We start from the raw sequence: 25,118 nt of genomic DNA, 5'->3' as shown, positions 1-25,118 counted from the left end.
TGTTTCAGTGTTGCTACTTTGATACCGAAATCAGTGGTAATAAAGTTGCTGCAAAATCAGCAAATACCGTCATAAAACATAGCTAGTGGCATGCGAAATGTTAATTAACATATTCTCAGCATGATGCACGCGCAATCTGCACTCAAACCACTTTGCAGTAATCACATACTAAAAAGATTTCTTCAGCATAAAAAGTCTTGTGCGACTTCTGCAATAAAAGAAGGATATAAAGGATAATAACTGAACCCTGTCATTCCATGAGTTTTATCACCCTTGTTGAAGATCAAAGATCATCGCCGCTCCGCTGTTTTCTTTCTCCCTGCATCAGTTGATGCAGCGAACTTATTTTTAAGAGTGTTATGCAAGAGTAACACAATTAATATGATTTTAGCTCTGCAATTATCTGTTCAGTCTTACTTACATCAAATAGTTGCTTCTGGATTAGTTCATATTTAGTTTATATATCAAGGTGATACTCTTGCTACTTTTAAAGTCCATTTTAACTACATTGTATATTTACACATATGTAACTGAAATGGATTTTAAAAAGTAATTCAGCTGGACTCTTGAATAAAAAAAGATGCCGTTTTAAAGACACTAGAATCGCTAAACAGTACTTTGTCTCAGTAAATAAATCACGTTTTATGCAGGTCTTTGTGTTTAGTTTACATTTAAGGCAAATGTATCATTTCCAACATAAAAATCCAGATCAATACCAATTTGTAAAAATATTTTTTCATTATGATATTAAATTCTTTGCATTGCCTATATTTTGAAGTCGATTCCTATCAGTACCAGACCATCTATATACTTTATTATAGAATTCAGCTTCACCATCATCAAATAAATGTTTGTAATTAATGTGGGTCCTGATTTCATAAATATTCCGTTATATGGCCCAGACAAAAAATGTTCTTAAATCTCGCGTGACTTCATGCTATTCGGTCATGTTGCACTTAATTTCTGATAGTGCAATTTTCGGACCCTTGTTATTAAATGGCACCCTACCTAATATCATTTTAGTACGATTTATTATTAATTGCACTATTCAGTCATGTGGCTCATCAACAGTGCAAATATTATTTTACAAAAAAAAAAAAAAAAGAAACCGAAACCGCCAAATGCTCATCAGACTGGAATACTCGCAACATCAAAATGACGTTAAGTATATTTGAAATTTTTAATATGAAAACTTATAAACAATGCATTGCGGCTGAGCTCACTTTAAGACTGTTCGTTCTTTTTTTCATCAACCCCTATGTGCCATAAGATAGGAAAATGTAGACATTCTTTATGTCTACATGTTTTAGACAAAATAAATGTTTTTCATGACCAGCAGTCAAAAGAAAAGAGTTCCATCGAACTCAATACGAGTGCTAATATCATTTGCATATTTCAGTATATTACGGTTCTAAAATATCACTTCAAATAGTCACAGAAAAAAATATATAAAAAAACGGCCTAGGTTTTGAGTTTTTTAAGTCTCTTAATGTAATATAAATCCCTTATCACATACAATTGAATGAAAAAACTGAAGAACACTGTTATGATATCATTCCTGCTGTTTTTGTATGTTCCTAATTTATCGTCTGCATAAAGTTTACCCTTGAACTAATTGTTTACGAAAGCTCATTAATTAAATTGCTTGTTGGTATTCTCATAATTAGGTTAGGAATTAGAACTCTTGCCAAGTGGGTTAGGTTTCTCATTTCGTTTATAACACTACCACTGAAAACTGCACCGCTTGGCAGCTAACTCTTACTTTTTACACGATAAATTAATGAATATTACACTAAACCATACTGCTACCGATGGTGTCATAGAATGTCATATGCTATTTATTGTGGTATAAAGGTTGATAATGGTGTTGCTTAAGACGATGAAGACTCAAACTACAATTTTGATAAAGTTGATGACGACGATGATGTTAACGACGACCACGACCACGACCGCGACGATGACGATGATGATGATGATGATGATGATTAAGAGTGTTCTTGATGACTGACGCTGATGGTGATGGCGAGGATTATGAAAAATGGTTGCTTTTCGTAATAGTGATGATAGTGATGATCATAAAGATAACGACGATGAGGGTGATGTTGTTGATGTTGATGATAATGATTATGATGATTATCATTTTTATTTGTTGTTGTTGTTGTTCTTCTTCTTCTTCTTCTTCTTCTTCTTCTGCTTATTATTATCATTATAGTTGTTGCTGTTGTTGACGACGGCGGTGGTATTTACGACGACGATGCTGATGATGATGATAATGATGATGATGATGATGATGACAGGTTTTGAGTTACAAGTTACAAATGTTTACTATTTCTTTAAAAACATATTGAGATATTTTTAGATTTTTAATGATGAAACTGATGATCATTTCTGTTGGATTTGACGTTGTGATGTTTTTGTATACTGCAGAATAATTACAACGATAAACATCACTGAACATTTTACATTCATCTTAACAAAAGGAAACATGCGACATTTTATCTAAGTTTACATCTAGTATATACTTAGAATATAAATCTACTTCATGTGGTGATTCATCAGAAATATTTGCGAACCTATTTTTTATTATTAATGATACAGTTGTCACTTGAGAAATTCAGACACAGTGACATGATCCGTAGATAACGTATAGGAGCAGATGTTAGGGCCTCGGCGACCTGCTGTTTTTGTCAGACGATTAGCAATATATGAAGATTCATCTTTTCTTGACATTTAGCAGATACAGACTCATCTTATAAACTTCGGTAATAGTTATTCTAGACTGAACATCACTGATATGCGTTGTACGAGCATTGGGGTTGAAAGTCGAAAATAGAGGGTTTAATTGCAAAGTTTCCCACCCAAGTAGTTCGATTACCACCCAAGAGTACTTGGTCAAATTCATACCGCACGTCTATGCCATTCTAAGATTTTACCATGACGTTATTGGAAGTAAATATATACGCTAAACTGTTTTACTGTATATCAAAAATCACATTGTATCTAAATAACTGTAAACGCAACAAAACCATGATAACTTACAAATCTCGAAATATTTTCTTTATTTTTATATTTCTTGTAAGCTTAAATCGAAATATATGTATATTATTTATAATAATAACTTTAATAGGTCAGTTCTGGTTCGAAAATAATCAGTAAGTAAACTATAGTATATCCGGATGATGTTGTCTTTATTGTGTATATTGATTATAATGTTTTTAAAACTCAGCCAAAAAAAGATAAATACACATTTATGAAGTATAATCTATTTTGGTTTTAGTTATGCATCTTCAGTCAGTATGTTACAAATGTTTCTCAAAGCTTGACAGAAACAATCAGTCAAAAAGTATATCTAAATATCGCGTCCCAAGAAATTTTTGCACTTTCAAATGTTTTAGAATCAGCAATGTCAACACCTCTTATATCTTTAGAGCGAAAATTGCTCTTGCTCTAGAAGGGGTTAGAATTTTTCGTAGTGTGAAATAAAAACTTGTGTAAGAGAATAAATGAATAGTATTAAAGCTACAGCTGTATCTTATTTCGATCGCTCTAGTTAGTTGAGCTGTAATATCGCCTTGAATAAGTATCACACAGGTCTCCAAGGTTGAAAACATTTTACATTTAATATAATTTTTTTTCTTCCGATGAAGCTTACATTTTTATGCGTTGTATCATAATCGCCGAAAACAAATTTATTTAGAAATAAGTAACTTAAAATCTTAAACATATTACTGCAAATTACAATTTTGAAATGGTAAGATATATATTTTTTGAATTTCGTAGCACTTTTAATCAAGGAAGTTTGACAAATAAACAAGAGTGTTGTTAATATGTTATGTAAAATATTTGAAACAAAAACATAATTCAGATCAAACCAATAGTGATAGTACATTTCAGAGAAAGCACACGTTATTATGGGACCCGTGGACGTCAATACTCTGACGCTTTTATTTCGATGCAACTTTCACGTCACCTTGTCTCGTATGATGTATCACGTTAACGTGCAGTGAGGTCAATGTTTTTGTTGCGACTAAGAAAGAGCGCTTCTATATTTTATCTACTGTTTTAAATTAACGGCATATTAGAATCGAAATACTTTATAGCAAAACCTGTTTTAACACTACTTATACACTCGGGCGGTAATAATAATTTCACTCGGGCTGCGCCCTCCTGAAATTATTACGCCCGACGTATAACCGCCCATCGTGCATAAATAGTGTTAAAACACTATTATGCTATAAATTATATAATTTATAGCCAAAGAATGCTTTAACACTATTTATGCACGATGGCTGGTTATACGTCGGACGTAATAATTTCATGAGGGCGCAGCCCGAGTGAAATTATTTGTACGACGTATTACCGTCCGAGTGTATAAATAGTGTTAGAACACGGTTTTGCTATAAATTATTTCAATTCTAATATGCCTTTCATCTAAAACAGTAAATAAAATATAGTAGTGCTCTTTCTTGGTCGCAACAAAAGATTTGACGTCATCGCACGTTAACGTGACGTCATTTAGCGTTAGAGTGTTTTAACAGAGACAAGCATATTTGAATTCTTAATTGACCACCAGAAAGAATACAGGCTGAGGATAGACGTGCATTTAGGTTTTAATGTCATTCCGACGGTACATAGTGAAACAACAAACAAAGAGAACAGGAGTAATTCTAATCACTCGTAACAGGTTTTTTTTATTGGCAAGTTAAATTTAACCTATTCGTACTTCAGAAAAAAATGTATTTCATCTTTTTACATTAATATATTTTGTACGTCGCCTATGATCTACGACGAGATTACAACCTAACGCCATTTGACAAAAAGTGAAAATTCAGCACATAAGACCTCAAATTAGTAAAAATAACAATCCTACGGAGCAAAGAGGTACAGTAACATCTTTCATTTTCAGCACTCCGTCCCCTTTTGCCCCAGTGGAACACATTATAGTAATACTCCAAAAATTACGGCAAAATCAATAAATCAGTTTTATCTAGCTATATAGCATCTTAATCCGGAAATAAATTCGAAACTGGTAAGGGCTTAGAAACTGAAAAACCTTTAGCTTTGCAGAAAATATCGAAAAACAACATAATAACAATGTCTCTGGATTTTTGGAATTCAAAAAGTATTTTCATTGTCTACGTTTACACATAACTGATGGAATATTGAACCATTTCCATGATATAATGTATGGGAGATTTCTGTATATATACAAATTTAACATTTCCAAGGGACTTAACTTCAGTAATAATTGAGCAAATAAAATTCTTTCATTACGTTCACATTCAATCAATTAAAACTCAGATATCAACTTTCAAAATGCAATTTAGTGTGAAAAATAATAAAGGGACATAGTTCCATAATATAATACTTTGCCGTCCATTACGTACATAGACAAACCATGGGTCCATAGTCATAAAGAATAATCAGTTCAACAGACAACATTGGAAAGGGACAATATTATAAATAAAATACCTATAAGAAGTCTAGTTTTCGAACACTTCAGCGAAATCAGCTGTAAACCCACCATCCGGAGTTACAACTGTAACGCTGTTCACTCCAGTTGTTACAAAACTGTTCGATAGTGGGACAGTGTGGATTAAAGAGGCAAAGACGGGTTGTTAGAGAGAACGCTCCGTACTCGCCAGAAAATGGTCAACGACGCCTGATTTACTTGATAAGTTAGTCGGGTGTTTAAACTTAATATGACCGTCGCTTCAGTGATTTCTGGGCGGTATCTTTTATTGCTCGCAAACAAATTAATGGACACTTGAAAATTTTGTTGAGTGGTAAAGCTTTAAAAAATACTAATGAACTAGTTATTTGCGAAGATATAAATCCGCTTTCACGCTTTTAAAAAAATTTAAGAGGATATTTTAAGTGTTCAAATTAGTGTATAATAAACACTCAAACATTTCGGATGGACTGCGAATACAAAACCTGCCGCATATGTATAAAGGTTTAAATTTTTGAAATGTGAAAAAATAGGAATAAGGAATATCAAAATGGACCCAGTGAAAATACTGTGTTTCATATTTTCTGTTTGGCTGGGGGAGTTGTGTGTTTCGGCAAAATGGTTGCCGGACGACGATATTTCCTGGTTAAAAATTAGAACCCGGATCCTGTATCCAAAGAATTTCGCGAGTGTTCGGATTAATTCGCATAATGAAAGGGAGTTACGAGTGTCTTTTGGAAAAGTGTTAGCTTTGGAAACCTTTATGTCAAGTGGTTATTCGCCGGACTATGATATGATTTTACGGCAAATTACCGACGGCCGTCGGATATTACAGGCCGTATATCAGGGTGGTGTCATGAAAGAATGCGACTACTCAAAAGATTCTACTCAAATGTTGGATTTTGTGTCAAATTTCATGTCTTCGGATTATCATGGGGAAGAATTCGGGGATATTGTAGTCGCAAATATGTATTCAAACTATACTCGTAAAAATATTATGCTCGCATATCGGAGTTTCAAAAGCTTGGATTATTTAAAAGATTTATCCGAGGTGGTCGATATGCGCCTGCTAAGAAAAGAGTGCCGGAATTTTCTGGCGGTTGCAACTTCCGTCGCGGAGGAAGAAGCAAAGTCCGGCAATTTTACAGACATTTATGCTGAAATCCTTGATAATACAGACCCGGAGAAATTCAGTGAATTCAATAAAGAACTTTCAGCTCAAAATTCTAACAGTGAGACTCAAACCGCATCAACCTCAGAACATAACATTAGCAAGCGTTCAACTGCACCGCTGAAACGCAAACGCGCAAAACGTGCTGCGTTTGATTTTAGCAGCGTTCTAATTTTCCCGGGAACTAAATGGTGTGGGAAAGGGGATTTAGCTCAGTGTTATGATGATTTAGGGGATGACCACGAGCTGGATGCATGCTGTAGGGATCATGATTGCTGCCCGTTCATGATCCCGCCATTCTCTAACAAATATGGGATATTCAACTACAGATTTCATTCCCTGATCCATTGCGACTGTGACCAAAGGTAAGGAAATCTTTTTGGCGATGAGAAACAATAGCGCGGTCTTAATTACTTGTCTATGAACTATTTTAAATATTCCAGTATTGCAAATGACAGTAAATTTTGATTAATTAACCGATATAATACAGGAACCAAAATCTTTAAAGATTTCAGCGAATATTAAGTAAAGCGATTTACCTATATATTTGACAATCAGGCCACACATGGTGCATATGTTTAAGGCAATTTTTGTCAAGAATCAAACCATGTCTGCGTCATTAATTCACGAAGATCAGTTAGACAAGGCATAAACGTAACTCTTTTGTAACGCAGAATACGAATTTCGTCATTAAATAAGAAAAAGGTATTTTTGTCCACTGCATTTTCCTTAAATTGAAGATAAGATACTCGATCCAAATTATAATTCAATTTGACTGCACAGCTTTTAAATTTTAGTGTATCAAAATCAGAAGAAGAAAAAATTCTGAGTAACTTTTAAAATATTATGAGTAATAAAATAAAGGTGAATCAAAACAGTATACAATTAACGATGTGTCGGCAACGATGTGTGGTAAACCGCAAAATGAAACTTCAAATTAGTCAAAAAACCGACCTCTCTAAGTGCATGATTGAGTACTTGCCTTAAAACTGTATTTATGCAAATATGATTCATATTAAACATATAGAGTACCGGTACATTTTTGCATGTGTATTTGTTTCAAATTTCTTTGCTTTCTTTCGAATGAATTTTTTCTTGAAGTTCTTTAAATTAAATTTCCTTCGCTAAAATGGTATATTTATATTTAGCATTTGATAAAAAAAAATTGTAACAGTAAGCCTATTACAACTACAACAATAGCATACACGACTGGGTGAGAAATAAACGAAAGCAGAAAATGACGTTCAACATTTTGCACAAAACTTTTCTATGGTGATGCATTTTATCTGTAATTTAATTGTTATGGAAAGCAATGATGCTCCATTAACGTGCCAGTCTATAACGCCTGAAGAAAACGTCTGTTAAAGTCAGGTTATATCACGTGCGATAATGATATCTGTCGTCTGCGCAAGTTGTGGAATGAGGCGCATCAGTGAGTGACATCTTCTCGCAGACGATTTTGATGCCTGGATTGTGCAAAAAATAACATATTCCTGATTCCAGTCTGTCAGTTTACTGTTTTTGCATGACACAAGATAAGTATTAATTCCAGACAATCTGTATATGAGAAAGTTGCGGCGAATTATTATCTAGCAAAAAATCTTCATTCACAAAATTGTCAATATTTTTTACATATTTCATAATGAAATAATGCACGGCCAACAATATTAACAGGACGGCAAAAGCAAATTCGTAGTGTATATTGCCAAGTTTGCATCGTTTAGTTACATTGCGTGAAGAAATGAATTAATTAAAACATTTTCCCGAGCCAGCTCGTTAATTAAGGGTAAATTACATATACCAGGAACGTAATTTAACAATTAAAGTTAGTAATTGAATTGTTGACCTGGTTTTAACCACATATTTATTACGATGTTGTACATGTATAAAGGATCTGTTTCTTATGAAATTGCATGTACCTATGCATTTCCTATACTGAATTGGTATCATGTAACCAATCTGGTTTATTTAATTTTTAGCGACGTATTTCAATTAAATGTTTCTTGATTCCTCAGTTCTATGGATTCTGCACCAGTACTAGCCTGTTTTCCAGAAGTAACTGCCAATACAAAATGGGTCTGTCACTTTCGAAAGTTTTTACCTCATAATAAGCAAATAGAGGGCTTAGAGCGAAACTGGTCTATCTGCTTCTATTTCAGTATACAGATAGACCAGTTTCGGTTTAAGGAGTGATTACCGTTTTTTTTAATTCTTAACTACGCAGAAAAAAAACGATTCTACAGCTTTTAAAGTACACTGGAAAGTCAATAATTTTGAGAAAAAAGACGTTAAAGGAATTTGTGCTTGTTCATTTTTCTTGAATTTTTCATTAGTATTTTTCACTTCGTGTTTACAACATGTTTTTACTACATAAACTCAGAATACACGTCAAATATATTCTGTGATAGAAAGAACGTTAACAGTGTCTTATAGAATTTACAAAAAATAAAATGATTAACCATGCGGTACTTTCTGTAAGTGTACAAAAATATTCATATTTTCAACTGCTCCTGACATTAAACATATCAACCACAGTTCATATTTAACCACATGACCAGTTTCCCGTATATCCGGGCCCTCTTCCGAGATGTACCCTAGTTTTCAACCAAACCAGACGTGCACTGATAAATTAAGTTCATTAATAATAGCCAAAAATCGTCTGTTCTCACAAAGCTAAACGGCCTAAAACATGCTCTGGCATATGTAGCACTAATGAAATACTATGAATTACCAGTTCATAAATTCATATCTACAACAGAGATAATTTTACGTCTATTAAATTAGTGTAGTTTGTGTCTGGACACGAGCGTTTGTTCTTTTTTTACGAAATCCTCTGTACATCTGTTGCCATGCTAGATTAATTCCCATCGGAATTTCGATTTTTTTTTCATATTATATAGGTGCATAATCGTCAGCTGTTCGTAATATTATTTCGTCAAATAGGCCAGTGTACCTAGTATTTATCATTGTTAGCAATTATTCTTCAATATAAAGTGATAGTGCGCCAAACAGTCCAATTTAGTGTATGAGGCTCACACCCTTTTCCTTTATGCCAATGATTTTCCACTGATCAGAATCATATAAGCCATTAACATGCTGCAGACCTTCACGACCGGCTGGGAAGTGTTCAGTTAAATACTGACCATCATGTCTTTTGGGAAACAATTTGTATTGAATTGTATAACTCTTTCCTTTTTAAGTAGTTTCATCTACTTGCATCCACATCAGTCCCTTTGAAACCTGTAGCTCCTTCTTGGATACCCTTGAAACATTAAAAACCTTTTAATTAACATCTGACGTAGGATTCACATTCCTGATAGGGCTTTCCTTAAACCGATGTGTATAATTTCCATGTGTATGTACATACTGTAACTTTGCAGTGACTGAGGTTGTACAGTAATCATTGAGTTTTTAAATGCTTTTACCGCTATTACCGCTATTTCCTAGATTAAACGATTATGAGTAAAGTATTTACATGGATCAAGTCAAGGACGCGGAGGATGGAGTCCCTTCTGTCTATCACTGTAACATTGCGATATAAGCTTCCGCCTAACTTCATTGATTCATCTTTAGATACATTCATAAAACACACTTTGTCCAAACTCATAGCGAAATTTACGTTTAGAATGTCAAAGTCTGTTCTCATCGCGGTTATTAAGTTTTGGTATTTTTTATCTCTAACCCTTTGACCCTTGGGCATGGGTTCAAGTTGAACGAACGTTTTACTCGCACATATATGTTTTATTTATGTGGGTTTTTTAGTGCGAGCTGTTACAATAGCTTTTTGTACTAGATTTTTGTGGGCACTGAAAATGGATTTTATCCTTTGATGTTAAACTATGTCAATAAATGATAAGTGTATTATTATAGCCTTCCGTTATCGTAGTAAGTGAAACTGAAAATTACCATATCTTCCGTAGAACATAACTTGTTTTATTACACAATAAGTTTACGGTAGTTACAGTTAGTGGGTGTACGGTAGTTACAGTTAGTGGGTGTTAAAGTTGATAGTAAGTTAGGCTGATTACTGAAGGGGTCAAAAGGGGTCAACTGATACTGTCAAACCTAAAAGCCACTCCTCGACTCTTTGGACAACTAGAAAGTGGTCTTTATATGAACGTGGTCGTTATGAACGCGTTAAACTGTACTAAATTTATCTGAAATGAAACGTATGGTCTTTAGAGCATGGCTGTTTTTTGTTCACTGGTTTGACTGTATTGGTAAAGGTGAGAATGACTGGACACCGAAATAGATTAAGCAGGCGTTTGGGCGATATTTCATTACAAACCTTATGGGTGGGGAAAGTCTAACAGAGTTCGTCTTTTTAATCTGATTATTAATCCCTGGCTCACTAATACGCCACCACCACTCCATACTGTGTCTGCAATACTTTCTCTTTCATCGATTGAAGATAACATTAACAATAACCTGGCTAGGCATTGATTTAAAAAAAAAAACAATTGCTTTCAAGAACTACTATTGCGTTAAATGTCCACAAGACACTCTTCTCAAAATAATTCCATTTTCATTCAGTCTCCAATACAAAGGAAATTTATATTAAGTTTAGGACAAAAACTTCTAAAATTACATATCATATTTTCTCAAGTTGACCTGCGCCAGTAAAACAGAACTTTCATACAATGCATAAACGTTTTTAATATAACTGTCCTTTGAAATCGTATTCATTCCCATAAAAACTATACAGAAATGTTGTTTTATCTTTATTATTCATAAAACCGCGGATAATGTGTGTTGTACCTAGGTATCTTATAGTCATCTTTTATGACAAAGTATCATAGAGCATTTAATTTAAAATGTGACAAGATTTCAGCAAAAAAAAAAAAAAACACATTTAGTGAACACTGATATAACATTAAAGGAAAACCTACTTAATTTGCACATTTTTGCAATAAAACAGTTATAAAGGTTAAGCTTTGCAGTTGAGAATTAATCTTAAGCAGGAGCGAATTGTGAAGGGGTGCAACTCGCATAACGAGCCCCCGAAATAAGAACGATAGAAATTTATGAGACATTATTAGGGTTTCAGTTTATTCGAACTTGTTATTTGATATATCAGTTATAAATTGGCACAACTCACTGCACGTGGTGTCCACTGCAGCATTTATGGAAGATAGCACCTCGCTCTAGTGTCATTTCCTTTTAATTTGTTGCATCGTGATGCTTGTATCTGCTGACTTACAGTCGACTTGTAGTAAGCATTTCCTGCATTATAATTTTAGAGTTTTTCTTGTATATATTTATGACAGGTATACAGGCTGACACATTACATAAAACTATCTCTACAATACGATATTCCAGGAAGATTTAATATTTCGCTTGCGGAAATTACATTCTGTTCAAAAAGCAATAAATTCACATGCTGCTATAAAAATATGCTCAAATGGATATTGCCATGGGGTTATCGGTTGTATAGATATTGTATCGAAACTTTAAAAAATTGATAAAAGATTCTTTATTACGTTTAGAATTAGTTCCTGTCAGTTCCTGACAGGATGTTAACATTGATTCTGGCAACCGATTTGCATTTAGTTTGATTCAAAAATGATATTATATCAAATGCATTTGCCAAGAGAGCGTATGTTCACGTGTTCACTGCAATCAAACATTTATCAAATCTAACACACTGCCAAACGAGTATTGCGCCGTTTGAAACTCTTGCGAATTTTTATTGTTCCATTTTTGCTACATCGATTGATACCAGGACCGAAGCGTGTGATTAATCTAAAACGGTACTAAAACAGCGTTAGTTTTATATCTGATAATAACAGTGTTCAGAAATATAGAACATCAGAAGTTAAGTGCATGGTGACTTATTGTACGAAATCACGCAAGTTTAAGGAATATTCTTATGTCTAAGTCAAAGTTTGGAAGACATATTAATTCAATTACAAAAGTCATTTTCTGATAATAAATGGCAATGATGATGCGTAATTTTATGGTTTTACCATACTTGGATTCAGTGTTTTTAATTTTTCTGGTCCTTTGGAATGATTAAGTCCATCCATGGGTAAAAGAGTTCCGCTGAAGCCGGTGCTAGGGGGCGTGAAGGGTGTTGGACTTTCCACTACCTCTCAGGAACAGACTCAATTCAACCGAGTCTGCTAATTATTTGCTTGGTTGCTTTCTATGCAAAATGTAAATCGTGTGGGGATCTACGTGGACCTTGCAAAAATTCAGAATTTAGCTTCTGGTATATAATATATTGTCTATTCATATAAAATAATATTCTATTTTGACCATTTTTTGTAAACTTGGTACAAATATACTCCAAAATAAATACAATATTAATACTTAAATGTTCTTTGGACTTTATAATCCTGACTTGTAGTACAATACCTTATGAAAACGCGCTGAAATGGTCAGAACCAATCTCAAAGTGCAAAAAGACTAAAATGCTTTAAAATGCTAACTGCAAATTACTTGCATGTTACAACAAAACCGCAGTTGCAGTTGCAGAAACATAGCGTTCAACCTGAAGAAGCACTTATTAACAAGCTAGGTCAAGGTTTATAAAACGCCGGATATGGTAGGAGTTTTTCCTATTGAAATACTTCTCTTGCACATTTTAGGTTGCCAAAAATCCATTAAGTACTTGATTATTGCAAAGTGCTTTGATAGCAATAAATTCTCCCTGTTGAACATTTGTTAAACATTTCTCTTGGCACATGCTTTACCAGTTGATTTATAGGAAATTTAATTTCATTGATTTTAGTTAACCTGTCGGGTCTAGACATTTTGCATAACGTTCTTGTAAACCCATGTGGAATAGTAAACACACTTCGTTATGATGGACCTCAAGTATAAAGCGCCTGCAGCTTTGGACTTTACAACTTCATTTTCCTTTTCCTACTTGAATAGTTTTATAAGAAAGTACAAGAGTTAAATTTTCTTATATACTAACATTTTAGATCTTTCCGCCTGAGTTTCGTCAATGTTACTGTGCAGAAACAGATCCAGGTTTCACCGAAATACGCTGCAGTTAAAAATAATTACCAGTGTCAACTAGTTTATACTTACATGCATCTGTTTTTGGTCGATTGCGAAACAAGCTCTACAACTTATGTCCGTCACTCTCGACATCTTCTTCCTGAATGTATCGGTCACCGTATGAGAAAGAAGGAATTACAGTGAGAGCCAAGAAAGGGAACAGTTTTTCTAATATGTTTCTCCTAAAGTTAAAAAATTCCCTTTATTTCCGCCCATTGGAATGATAAATATTTAATATTAATATGCTATAAACATAATGTATAATTCGGAGTTTTCTAAAGTATAATAATTATCTTGTCTTTTTTTTACCTAGACTAACACTACTATTTACAAGCCAGTTTTCATTATTAAATATGTCATGAGATCGCTATAGTGCATTTTAAAATTTCCTAAATACATGTATATACACACTATAGAGAGGCAAATGTGATTATTAAAATAGTCCTTTGTAGTGGAAATTAACAGCTCGGCTTTGCCTCAACGCTACTAATGCAGACGAATTTGAAATTCTAGCACTAATATTTAAATACAGATTTAAAATTACGAGCTAGACATAACCATTTCGCTGAAAATTAATTACGACGTTAAAACATACAGTTTATAAATAATGTTTTAGCATGTTGTACAATAACAATCGATAGAATAGATAAAACACAATAACTTGATTTTAGTCAGCTGTGTTATCTTTAAATAACAGCGGTTGCACATTTTGTGATAAAATCAATTTACAACTTCTTGTGAGTACTGAACGATAAAGGTAATATCATTTCACCTACTTTCTTGTTTTCATTAGTTACTGTAAGTCAACAAAACCAAGGGGTAGTTTTCACTGCAATAGTTATCGTTACAAACGTTGGATAAACGTATATGAATGATGTTTCGTATAAAACAAAAATTGCTTACATTTCTTGAAATATTTGCTGATGGTTTATGTTATTAAAATTTTACTTAAATAGTAACAAAAACAGATTAATTTCTGAGTTTTTAACTGCCTTTATGTCCATCATTTATCTGTTTTATGTTGATGAATTGATATTTTCTTAATGAATCGTTGCCACACAGATAATTGATACTGAATAAAACATTTGAAAAGCGTATTTTTTCCCTTAGAAAAACAGTGAAAACTTAGTGATACTCAAAATTATGTTTAAACACAAAAACAAAGGAAGAAATGGCATAAAGGGGCGTTTGCAAAGTTTAAGTGAGGCGATAAGTTAGCAATTCCAGTCGTTTTCTAATTACAACTATTAATTTTAATTTTATAAATATGATGAATTGAATGTTGCAACAAAGTCTGAGAATTACTCGTTCCAAAAAATTAATACTCAAACTTAGCGAAAGGAAGAAATTTCAATCAAATTATTAAAGTAAATGGATAAATGTAATTGTAAATTAGGCCCTACTAAATTAAAAACATGTTCATTGGAAGCGGCGAGGGATTTATTTTTAAATATTTGTTTCTCAGGAGCCAGCGAAATGCGAAAAATAGATTTATCTTATTCGGATCTCGTGTAACTAAAGATACCACTAAAATCAAATTTAAACCCTATTATATTAACAATAACACTTTTAAGATACTGAGAATAAATTGGTAGATTTTGATTTGTGTACGTTTTGAGCAACAGGCGTGCAACAGAGACAAAAAATGTAATAACGTTGACTTAGTGTAAATTAAATAATGTATGTATTTGAAAATGTTTTAAATATTTAGTATAAAACTGTGCATATCATTCAACCAGAAGGCTAATCCGGTTTCTTATTATCTTACTAAATTGACATATGGTTGTCTTGTATCTATTTTCCTTGTTTTAATTGATCTGTAATGTTCCTTTCCATCAACACATTCTAGATCTTGTATCAACATCTCGTTTTGAAACGAGCTTTAGTGCAGTTTTAAATCATAAGTGATAGCAGAATTTAAGTTCACGATTAGCAACAGCATCTTTTTTAAAACATTGTTATAACATGTAAGTGGTAGTATACAAGGTATATTCTGATGTATCGAATGACTTGAGTACTGTTTCAACTATGTTAATATATAATGTACTTGAATATACTGTATTGTATGTACAAAGATGAGACTATGATAAAGACTGCATTGCACCAAAAGTAATCTATGCTTACCAATATTGCGAGTTCATGCAAAAAAGTAAAGAAGAAAAAGCAGATTCGATGAAAACTTTTTAATTTTGTGAAGCCTAAACTTATGCTTTTCATTTGTTTATGAATGTTTAACTATTACACCAGCTTAAACGTAAACTCTTGAAAAATATACTTCTAAAAAAAACAAGGGCGGCAGTTTAAATTAGTACTTAACAGATTCAAACGACCCTTTGAATTCTTTTTCAAATAAAATTTACTTTTATGTATAAGGTTAATAAATTTCTCATAAAGTAGTAAATCTTTCGGTTACAACCCTAAACTCCGTTTTCTTTTGATCGATGGAGCGACAATATAATGTAAAGTTACATTGACTCATAATGTAGAAAAGGATACGTATTATTGATATAAGAAATGGGGATTCTGTTATGTACAATTAACATGACAGCAAAGTTCTGATCTTTTAAATTTTGCGAGACCGTGTTCTTTGAAAATTCAGTTATTCAAAATTTTTACTTCATTTTAATACCCTTTTAACATTTTTTTTTGCTGAAGATCAAACTATAGATGTTTTGACATCGTTTGTACACTTTCGTGGTAATACAAGTCAGATGATAGAAGTTACCTTTACTATGATAAGCCAACTGGCTTTTATATTTATAATAAACTGAAATGTGTATTGCAGTCTATAGGTTTCTCATTACAATAACCTTGAAAGAGCGGGGTGTTATCAGTCAAATAACAATATCAATGATTACATGGCTTCTAGTGCACACGTTTTTTAATTTTAAGAAGTACATTTCATGTAATCGGAATTTGGCCCGACAGCTTAGCTCAATAGAGCGCAGTCTACGGACTGCGGGGACGTGAATTCGAACTGAGCCGTAACAGAACTGAAATATTGTTGAAGAACGGCGATAAACCAAACACAATCAATCAATCAATCAATCAATCAGTCAGTCAGTCAGTCAGTCAGTCAGTCAATGTGTTGCAAAATTTACTTTTTTCGTCAATTATAGGACGATTTAATACTGATGATGAAGTATATTATATTTGTTGTTGACCATGTTACTATACCAGTGACAAGTGTGGGATACCTGACCTTAAAATGTGTCATTTTCACCAACATTTTCGCGCTTTGTACAGAAAGGTACAAAATATATTATGTGACACACAATTCATTAATGAAATGACGAAGTATGTCACTGTCACAGAGGAAAATGGAGAGAGAAAATACATTAAGATCATATCTTAAGTGAAATGTGTTAAAATGAAATCGACTGTTTAAACGAAAATAGTTACTCCAGTTGTTTAAATTGAAACTTTCAAGTTATGTATAAAAGTATACGAAAAACGACAAGAGACGAAATTTCGATTTAGTGTGTTAATAAACACCAAACACATGGCACTAATGCTCTGCCGTACAGAAACATGTCCAAATGAGGGTACTGCTATATGGGCTTGAATGGCACAGATTGCGAGGAACCGTTATAAATATTTGAAGTGGTTCACCGTTAAATAGATAATCTAATTTTGATGGAAAAATCTTCGTTAATTCTCAGTCATCAGGTATATATAACTTTTGATCAACAAGTAAAAAACGTTTTGCAAAGTTCTTGGTAAAAAATATCAGAGATTTTTGGTGATCAATGTATCAAAGCATCGCATCATTCTAAATACAATTTAGAAAATTTCCTTAACTCCTAAAACTCTAGGTTATAACTATTACAATGTGTAAGCACCGTAGATCCTGGCAAAAAAAAAAACACCCCCGTTTTAGCTAGGCGGCAGTTCTATTAAAACGCTTCTTTACACAACTGGGTATTACTTCTAGAGCTTTCCTTTGCCCAGCACACTGACTTCAAGGACATTGTAAGTCTGGCGGGGCACAAACATTCATTTAGCGGACTTCCAACATGCTGTTTCTAAGAACATTTCGGCTAGGATCTCCAATACTCCCGCTTTAAGTGGTGGGTTGGGTATTGCTTAATCACCCCTTGGATATTGTGCCTGCTTTTTAATTTCATCTTTTGCCAGTTTCTGTGATATGCAGACTATCCACTATCTAAATTCCAGTTTGTTTAGTTTAGGGCAAATCCATTTTTATAACTGGGGACCATATGCCGCTTTTCATGGAAACTGCACTCTGTGTATCACTGAAGTTTCCATAAGTACCACCGTATAAAAATACATCTGCGGAAGTCTCTAAGTGATATATTAGTACTTGTAACAGGTGTAAATGTTGTGTTCTGCTTAACCCGGGGCTAAAGGGTGTGGACGGTAGCTTGCATTTCCTCTACCGTCCATGAACAGGCACAATTTCAAATGTATCAAATAAGTTAAATTCTTGTACAATACTGCCATCACAATATGTGCAACATCAGCCTGACATTTTGCTGTTATTTCCACTGTAATAACCAAAACAGTTTCCTGTACTGTGAGCTCAAATGTTTACTGTGACGTCTTATGCAACCCCCATTTTGACAGTTTGACTTTTCTGAACTTTCCTTTCTTTTCTTTTAATTAACTGGTTGTGAGTTGAAGCTGAGTAAAAGATATTATTCAGTGACCAAGTATGCGAAACCAGTTAGTTGTCAACAGAATATATTTGTATTTTATTCTTGTTATCATGTTGTGTTATCTTATACGACTATATTAATTTCACAAAACTGCTAATGAAATGTTAACCTAGCCATTTGAAACTTGAGAAATCAATTAAAATCCAATTTCATTTAATAAATGTCACCGAAATGGGATTCTTTCTCCTTTTTTCAATAATTGAGCCGTGCCATGGGAAAACCAACATAGTGGGTATGCGACCAGCATGGATCCAGACCAGCCTACGCATCCGCGCAGTCTGGTCAGGCTCCATGCTGTTCGCGTTTAAAGCCTATTGGAATTGGAGAAACTATTAGCGAACAGCATGGATCCTGACCAGACTGCGCGGATGCGCAGGCTGGTCTGGATCCATGCTGGTCGCATACCCACTATGTTGGTTTTCCCATGGCATGGCTCAATTTATAACAATGAGCCTGTTCAAAACATCAAAAATATTCTGTTCATTCGTTATAAATGCGTATTTATGAAAACGTCTTTTTCTGTGTCATTATGAAAAATTGAGATAAATTAGATTTACTTGTATACAGTAATGGTACTTGACTCCATTTGAGCCTTGCCATGAGAAAATCAACATAGTGCTTTGCAGCCAGCATGGATCCAGACCAGCCTGCGCATCCACGCAGTCTGGTCAGGATCCATGTTGTTCGCCAACAGTTTCTCTAATTCCAATAGGCTTTGAAGGCGAACAGCATGGATCTTGACCAGACTGTGCGGATGTTGGTTTTCTCATGGAGCGGCTCATTTCATCGGCACAATAAACACGTTTTGACAAAATACACTATCATTATGTTTTACTGTACAACTGGAACAGAGAATATGTACTCATTTTAACTTAATAGATTGCATTTATGAATGGTCATATTTAATTGAATTTGAATCATTTGAATAACTTTATTTCTTACTTTAATTTTCAATTTGTTACTAAAAAGGGTGCACGTCTTTTTTTATGCGACATTTGTTATGATTATATGAATGTATAAACTTACATTTTTTTTGCGACACAAAAAGAAAATCTCAATTAGAAAATCCACTCAGTCGTAATATCAAGATAGAAGAGCCATTCATCAAATTTCAGATTTTTTTTTCTAATTTTATTTTTATTATTAAACATTATTATATTAAATTTAAATAGACTAATTTTATACAGATACACTAAACTAGTATCAACAGAACACATTACAAGTATCTTACGGTTTTGTTATGTTTGAATGTTTTCCCAGACACGCAACGGATCACTGTTGTAGTTTTAATTTGCACATGTTTAATCAAGTAATAGTTGATGGGCAATAAAAGTTGGTCTGAGCCTGAAAAACTAGATATGACTTAAAAGATGCCCGTTTATATACCATTATGGTTATCAAAGAGGTTAATGGTATGACAGACATTCAGATACAAATACGTAGAATTCATCTATACCGGAACTAAGGACCATATCTGACCTACAGGAATGCCATTTACTTTTATGTCAATCACATTTTTATGGTAGTGGACCCGTAGTATGCGATTTGGGCATTCTCCGTTTTTCTACGGAATCATTTTAGTCCTTGCATAACGAGAGACGTAATCATACGGAATTTTCTCAGTGTATACGGAATTTGTCGAATGTCATTACAAGTACACCACCTTAAAACACGCAAACTCTTCAACTTAACCATTACTCTGCTAAATTTCTATAATGAACTTGTCCATCTTTCAATCTGGACAGTACCATTAACTGTTAAAAGGGGTGCTTACCAAAAAGATACTGACTGAATGGTGAACAGTACAGATCATGATCAGACTGCACGAATGTGCAGGCTGATCATGATCTACATTGGTCGCAAAGGCAGAATCAGATAAGGGTTTTAAACGGCTTGAGTTGGCATAGGGCGCATCTTGCTGTCTAATAATTTTACGCAGACAATGTTACGAATTGTTTTGCATAAAATAATATCGCTTTGATCAGTGTTGCTATTTTTATTTAAGCTATTATCATTCACAATTCCATAGAATGATTCAAATGGAGTCTCGAAATAACGTACGGTCTACAAAATAAAGTAAATTCATTGTTTGCCTGTTGACAGTTTTTAAACGCATACGGCTGAAAATGGAGGCAACACTTCAAATGATGCAATGCTGTTGCAAAGGTTTCCACCAGAAAAATGCATTCTGTTTACGAAAAAAGGGCACACTTTATTTCTTTCTCCAATGTAACAGATGAATATCATTAAATGTTCATAAATATATGTTGAAACGGTCTTTACTTTAATAATTGTGTTACCTGTTAGAATGGTAAGGTGAACGCCCTCCTACCGTCAAAACCAGAGATCTTAATCAAACGTACTGGTTCATAATTAGAGCCAATGAAGTCTTAATTGTAAACAGAAAGTTTTCTTTCATACAATGTTACATTGTTACAAAGAAATCAACTGCTTCGTCGTAAACTGTAACTCTATTTATGCTCGTAATTGACTTCCATGTGCCGCGTTGGAATTTAGTTGCATTTTTTTCTGCTAAAGAAAAAAAGTTTCATCGCTAGATTTTATATTTTGAAAAACTAACTTCCATGATATTATATAAGGTTTCGTAAATATAAATGCTATGTAAAGCGCCTTCAGTGAACGTTTTTTACTTTCATACATTTTTTCATTGACTTGGTCGACAATTTAAAAAAGGATTTGGTTTAGAAATAGTTGCATTAACCCGTCGAAGTTCTTCTATAAAATCCTTCTTTTTCCAAACGTCGGCAATAATTAGAATAAAATGTATGCAGATTGATAGCCACGTTCCTAAAGCGGAACCCTCTCTGTAGCACTGTATGTATTAAAGGGTACATAAAGAGTACTTACATAGAAATACAAAACTGGACAACGAACACAAAACAAGCACACGAAGGAACACGTATATTTAGTCAAAGCCTTTGAACGATCAGTGGCAAACACCATTGGGTGCACTACACCTCACTCGTTATCCCCGCCATTTGTTTCAAAGTTACAGGACAGCGTAAATAAAAATCTTGTCCACCAGTTTACAACAAAACAAAGACAATTTAACGAACCAAATACACAAATACTTGGTACTTTGCAGATAAACAATGACACAAGAACAGAAATTGTAAATTAACTGCATACTGCATTTTTTTCTCCGCTCTTGACTAAGGAATGAAGTAAAAAGAACGCGTTGATACAAGGTAATAGGTACAGATTGCCTTATTACAAAACACTCTTTTGTGAATTTGCAGACATAGTTAAAAATAACTTGTAGTTACCATGTTGCAATAAATCAATTTATAAAATGTACTTTGTCTTGGAACATAAAACTGCGCTGCAGATAAAGGAGATATGTTCTTTCATTTTCAAGAATTCTAATTCTATGGAAGGCACAATGGGAAGCTGTCAAAAAGTAAAAAAAAAGTGATGTAAAAAGTAATAGGCAAATAAAAATGCGGCACATTACCCATATTTTATTAATTTACTTAATCTGATTGTAAAAAAAAAAATAATTATATTTAAAAAAAGAACACGAGTTCATCATACATTATGTATTTAATTTAATTTGCACATGCCATACGATTCAAGGTATCCACGATTCAAGGTATCTATTTATATTTGCAGATTTCGTGGATGTTTGCGGCAGTCTGTGTCATCAATGGCAAATATGATTGGAAAAATCTATTTCAACATCCTGGGCAGCAAGTGCTTCGATTTTCAGGAAACGGAAGTATGTGCGGAACGCTCTTGGTGGGGTCGCTGTCAGAGATATGAAAACCAGACGATAGCTGCCGTAAAAAGCCAAGTGTCGTTCATCGACAAAGATGGAAACGAAGATTATGCTGTAGTTGAAAACCAAAATGAAAGTAGAAAATAATGTAATTTTTGACGGAAGAAATAGAATAAATCTTCGGAAAAAAAACTAGTGCATGACTTTACATTTCAAATAAATTACACACAGCTTGACAGGTATAATAACAGTTAAGATTATTCGTGAGTGACTACTTCATATGAGCCGCGCCATGAGAAAACCAACATAGTGGTTTTGCGACCGGCATGGATCCAGACCAGCCTGCGCATCCGCGCAGTCTGGTCAGGGTCCATGCTGTTCGCTTTCAAAGCCTATTGCAATTAGAGAAACCGTTAGCAAACAGCATGGATCCTGACCAGACTGCGCGGATGCGCAGGCTGGTCTGGATCCATGCTAGTCGCAAAGCCACTCTGATGGTTTTCTCATGGCGCGGCTTGTTATAATGTTTCTATTCTAACGTAGATAATTGTACAGTGATATTTATTTCCACAAATCAATTAAGAGGAAACAGATGCAGACCTAGGAGTCTCTTGTTTATTTTTTGTGGAGGTTTACGAACGTAATTTGTAAAATTATTTCTCAATCAGACCACCTATATCAAATAACCCGCAAGTTTATTATTTTCAAAGTCAACATTTTGATGGAAAAAAAACACACCTCGGTGTAATTCTTGTAAGTCACGCATAATAAGATTATATTTGTCTTGTTAACTCCGATGTTGATTATTATTTATTTGTCTTCGTGAGTCATGATATATATTAATACTTTAATAGGCGACACATATATATTGCATACTTTAAATGTTTATATGCAAAAATATGTTGAAGGTGAAAACACCCTTCAAGAATGTTTGAATAAATGAAAACCAGCCGTTTCTTGGTCTGAACAAACAGAGGCTTACAGTGTCCTTACACGGTACAATGTCTCTTGTCAAATTGCAATTTTTGTCTTAAATAATAATAAAGGTTAGTCGAGCGAAAAACTCTTAGATGCGTGTTTGCTTGTTTAATTCATACTAATTTGATGAGCGGTCAGCAATCGCAAGTACTGTCAACATCACCGAGTTTTCCGTCGCTCGATTTGTTGAAATCATACATCGTTTTTAATCATTTTATGTTCAAATTGAAGTTCATAACTGCAGTTTCCTATAGATAAATAACGTGCTTTTATTCTAACATGTTGAATCAGTCAAGTATATTGCAAAATAACGGCTCGCTTAGTTTTCTTTTAGCAATTTACGTTTTTTGTGTCATACAACATAATAATACAGGCGTTCACTAAATTGTAAGATTGATAATTTCATTTTCTTTAATGAAGTTTCTTTCAACAACCTTGCATAAATCATTAGACATTTGCAATTCATCAAGGGATACTATTAAATACCTTTCCTACGTATTTGAAATTACACTCGAATTGCATGATTTAAAGGTTAAAGCAGTTAGTCTCTAAATATAACAAGTAAAACAATACCAGTACCCTTCAATTTAAAGGCACATCCGATAGTTTCCATTGCGCATGTATTAGCGTCTTCCCCGTCAATTCCATTCTCTGGTATATACATGTAATTCACGTAGAAACATGCATATTATTTATCATTATTTCTGTCGATTCCATAAAGCTATTCGTTTTTTTTTATTTTCATAAAGAGGACAAACATGTATATGCAAATAAATGGGCAGTTTTTTTAATCGGGAGGAGACACACATTTACAGTGCACACTAGCTGGAACAGGGTTCAATTGTTTAAGAAGAATACTAGTTTTTATGTATGGATTTTTAAAGATGTGTATTTCTTCTTTCATTGGTAAGACTTTTTAAAATCTTTTTATATCTCGTTTGTCATATTTTGTATTTGTTAAGTTGTTTTAACAGAAATACTCGCCTAAGTGATATTTATTACTGTCATACTTTTGAAGTCTTCATTAATGTTCTTTATAATATTCATGTTTAAGTTGATATAATAGTTTTAAAATCAGATTCAAAGACACGGGTTTAATTGGATTTTGACTTCAAAGACAGAATGAAGCTTTAAGAGTTAAAACTAAAAGTTTTATACCATTAGATTAAAATGTTGCGATTAAAACACTTTTTTGTAGATTGTCCATTAATTTTCTTTGCAGTGGAATCCTGTCTCAATCTTAAACGTTTGAAAGCATTTTCAATATCTGAATTCTAAGTTCGCGAAATGTTGTCTTTTACAATTTTGAATGTAAGGCTTGTTCAGTTTTTATAAAATGCACCAGTAATTTCGGAATAACCTAACAAGAGTATAGGATGTTAATTTTTAAAAGGCTCTTCCAACTGTGTCTATTTATATCGTTTTGAGTAGATCCACTTGTGTTAACAAGGGGGCGTAACAGTTTCAGTTGTTATTTTCAAGTTATTCTGCATAATACTTTCAATGTAGAAGTGCTCCATGTAGTTTCTCATGTGACTGTTATGCTTGATTAAAGCATCTACAATTTTATAGAACTAGATAGACTCCATTGCATTGATGACGTCAAGGGTAAAAGCACGCCAGTACAATTTTAGTTTAAGAGCGTGTGTGTGTCCAGGATGAGGTAACATGTTTATCCAAAATGTTACATTTACCCGTATAAAGTAAATACTTTGACTACATTGTACAACCATTTGTGTATATAGCAATATCAACGGGTAATAAAATATGTAGATATGTATGTTTTATTTTAATAAATGTTACAAAAACCGAACTAGGTTTGTCAGTTTATTTGCAAACATCTACAAATACAGAATCTGGTAATGACTGATCTGTACGGACGATGGTTCCTGGCATCTAGTCTTTGAAAGGTATTCCAAGCTTAAATCAGAAAGCTGTGTTGATGTTTTAGCGTTTATTTTCATTATTTTTGCATTGCCTCTTTGAGGATTTTTGTATGGCATATTTCTGCTGCTTTTGTATGCGTTGTTCATGTACAGTCGATGTATAAAAACTTCGACAAATCAAACAGGTTCTTTAACGTCAAAAGAA

The 25,118-nt window shown here is 33.5% G+C and overlaps 1 protein-coding gene across 1 annotated transcript; it reads left to right on the top strand.

The window, feature by feature from the left end:
• Window positions 1-5,547: 5,547 nt before the first annotated feature.
• Window positions 5,548-24,840, top strand: LOC123534282 (uncharacterized). The gene is made up of 2 exons (XM_045316452.2): window positions 5,548-6,988; window positions 21,944-24,840. Exons 1-2 carry the CDS (start codon window positions 6,003-6,005, stop codon window positions 22,194-22,196), a joined length of 1,239 nt encoding a protein of 412 aa, XP_045172387.2. The 5' UTR covers window positions 5,548-6,002; the 3' UTR covers window positions 22,197-24,840.
• The last annotated feature ends 278 nt before the right edge of the window (window positions 24,841-25,118 follow it).

This window comes from Mercenaria mercenaria, chromosome 12, assembly GCF_021730395.1.
Source record: "Mercenaria mercenaria strain notata chromosome 12, MADL_Memer_1, whole genome shotgun sequence".
Taxonomy (NCBI): domain Eukaryota; kingdom Metazoa; phylum Mollusca; class Bivalvia; order Venerida; family Veneridae; genus Mercenaria; species Mercenaria mercenaria.
This window is presented reverse-complemented; position numbering and strand designations above follow the sequence as displayed.

Excerpts from the sequence above, each read along its gene's own strand:
- LOC123534282 (XM_045316452.2), top strand. The coding sequence starts at position 6,003 with ATGGACCCAGTGAAAATACTGTGTTTCATATTTTCTGTTTGGCTGGGG. Across the intron at positions 6,989-21,943 it reads CATTGCGACTGTGACCAAAG|ATTTCGTGGATGTTTGCGGC; the intron begins GTAAGGAAATCT and ends TTATATTTGCAG.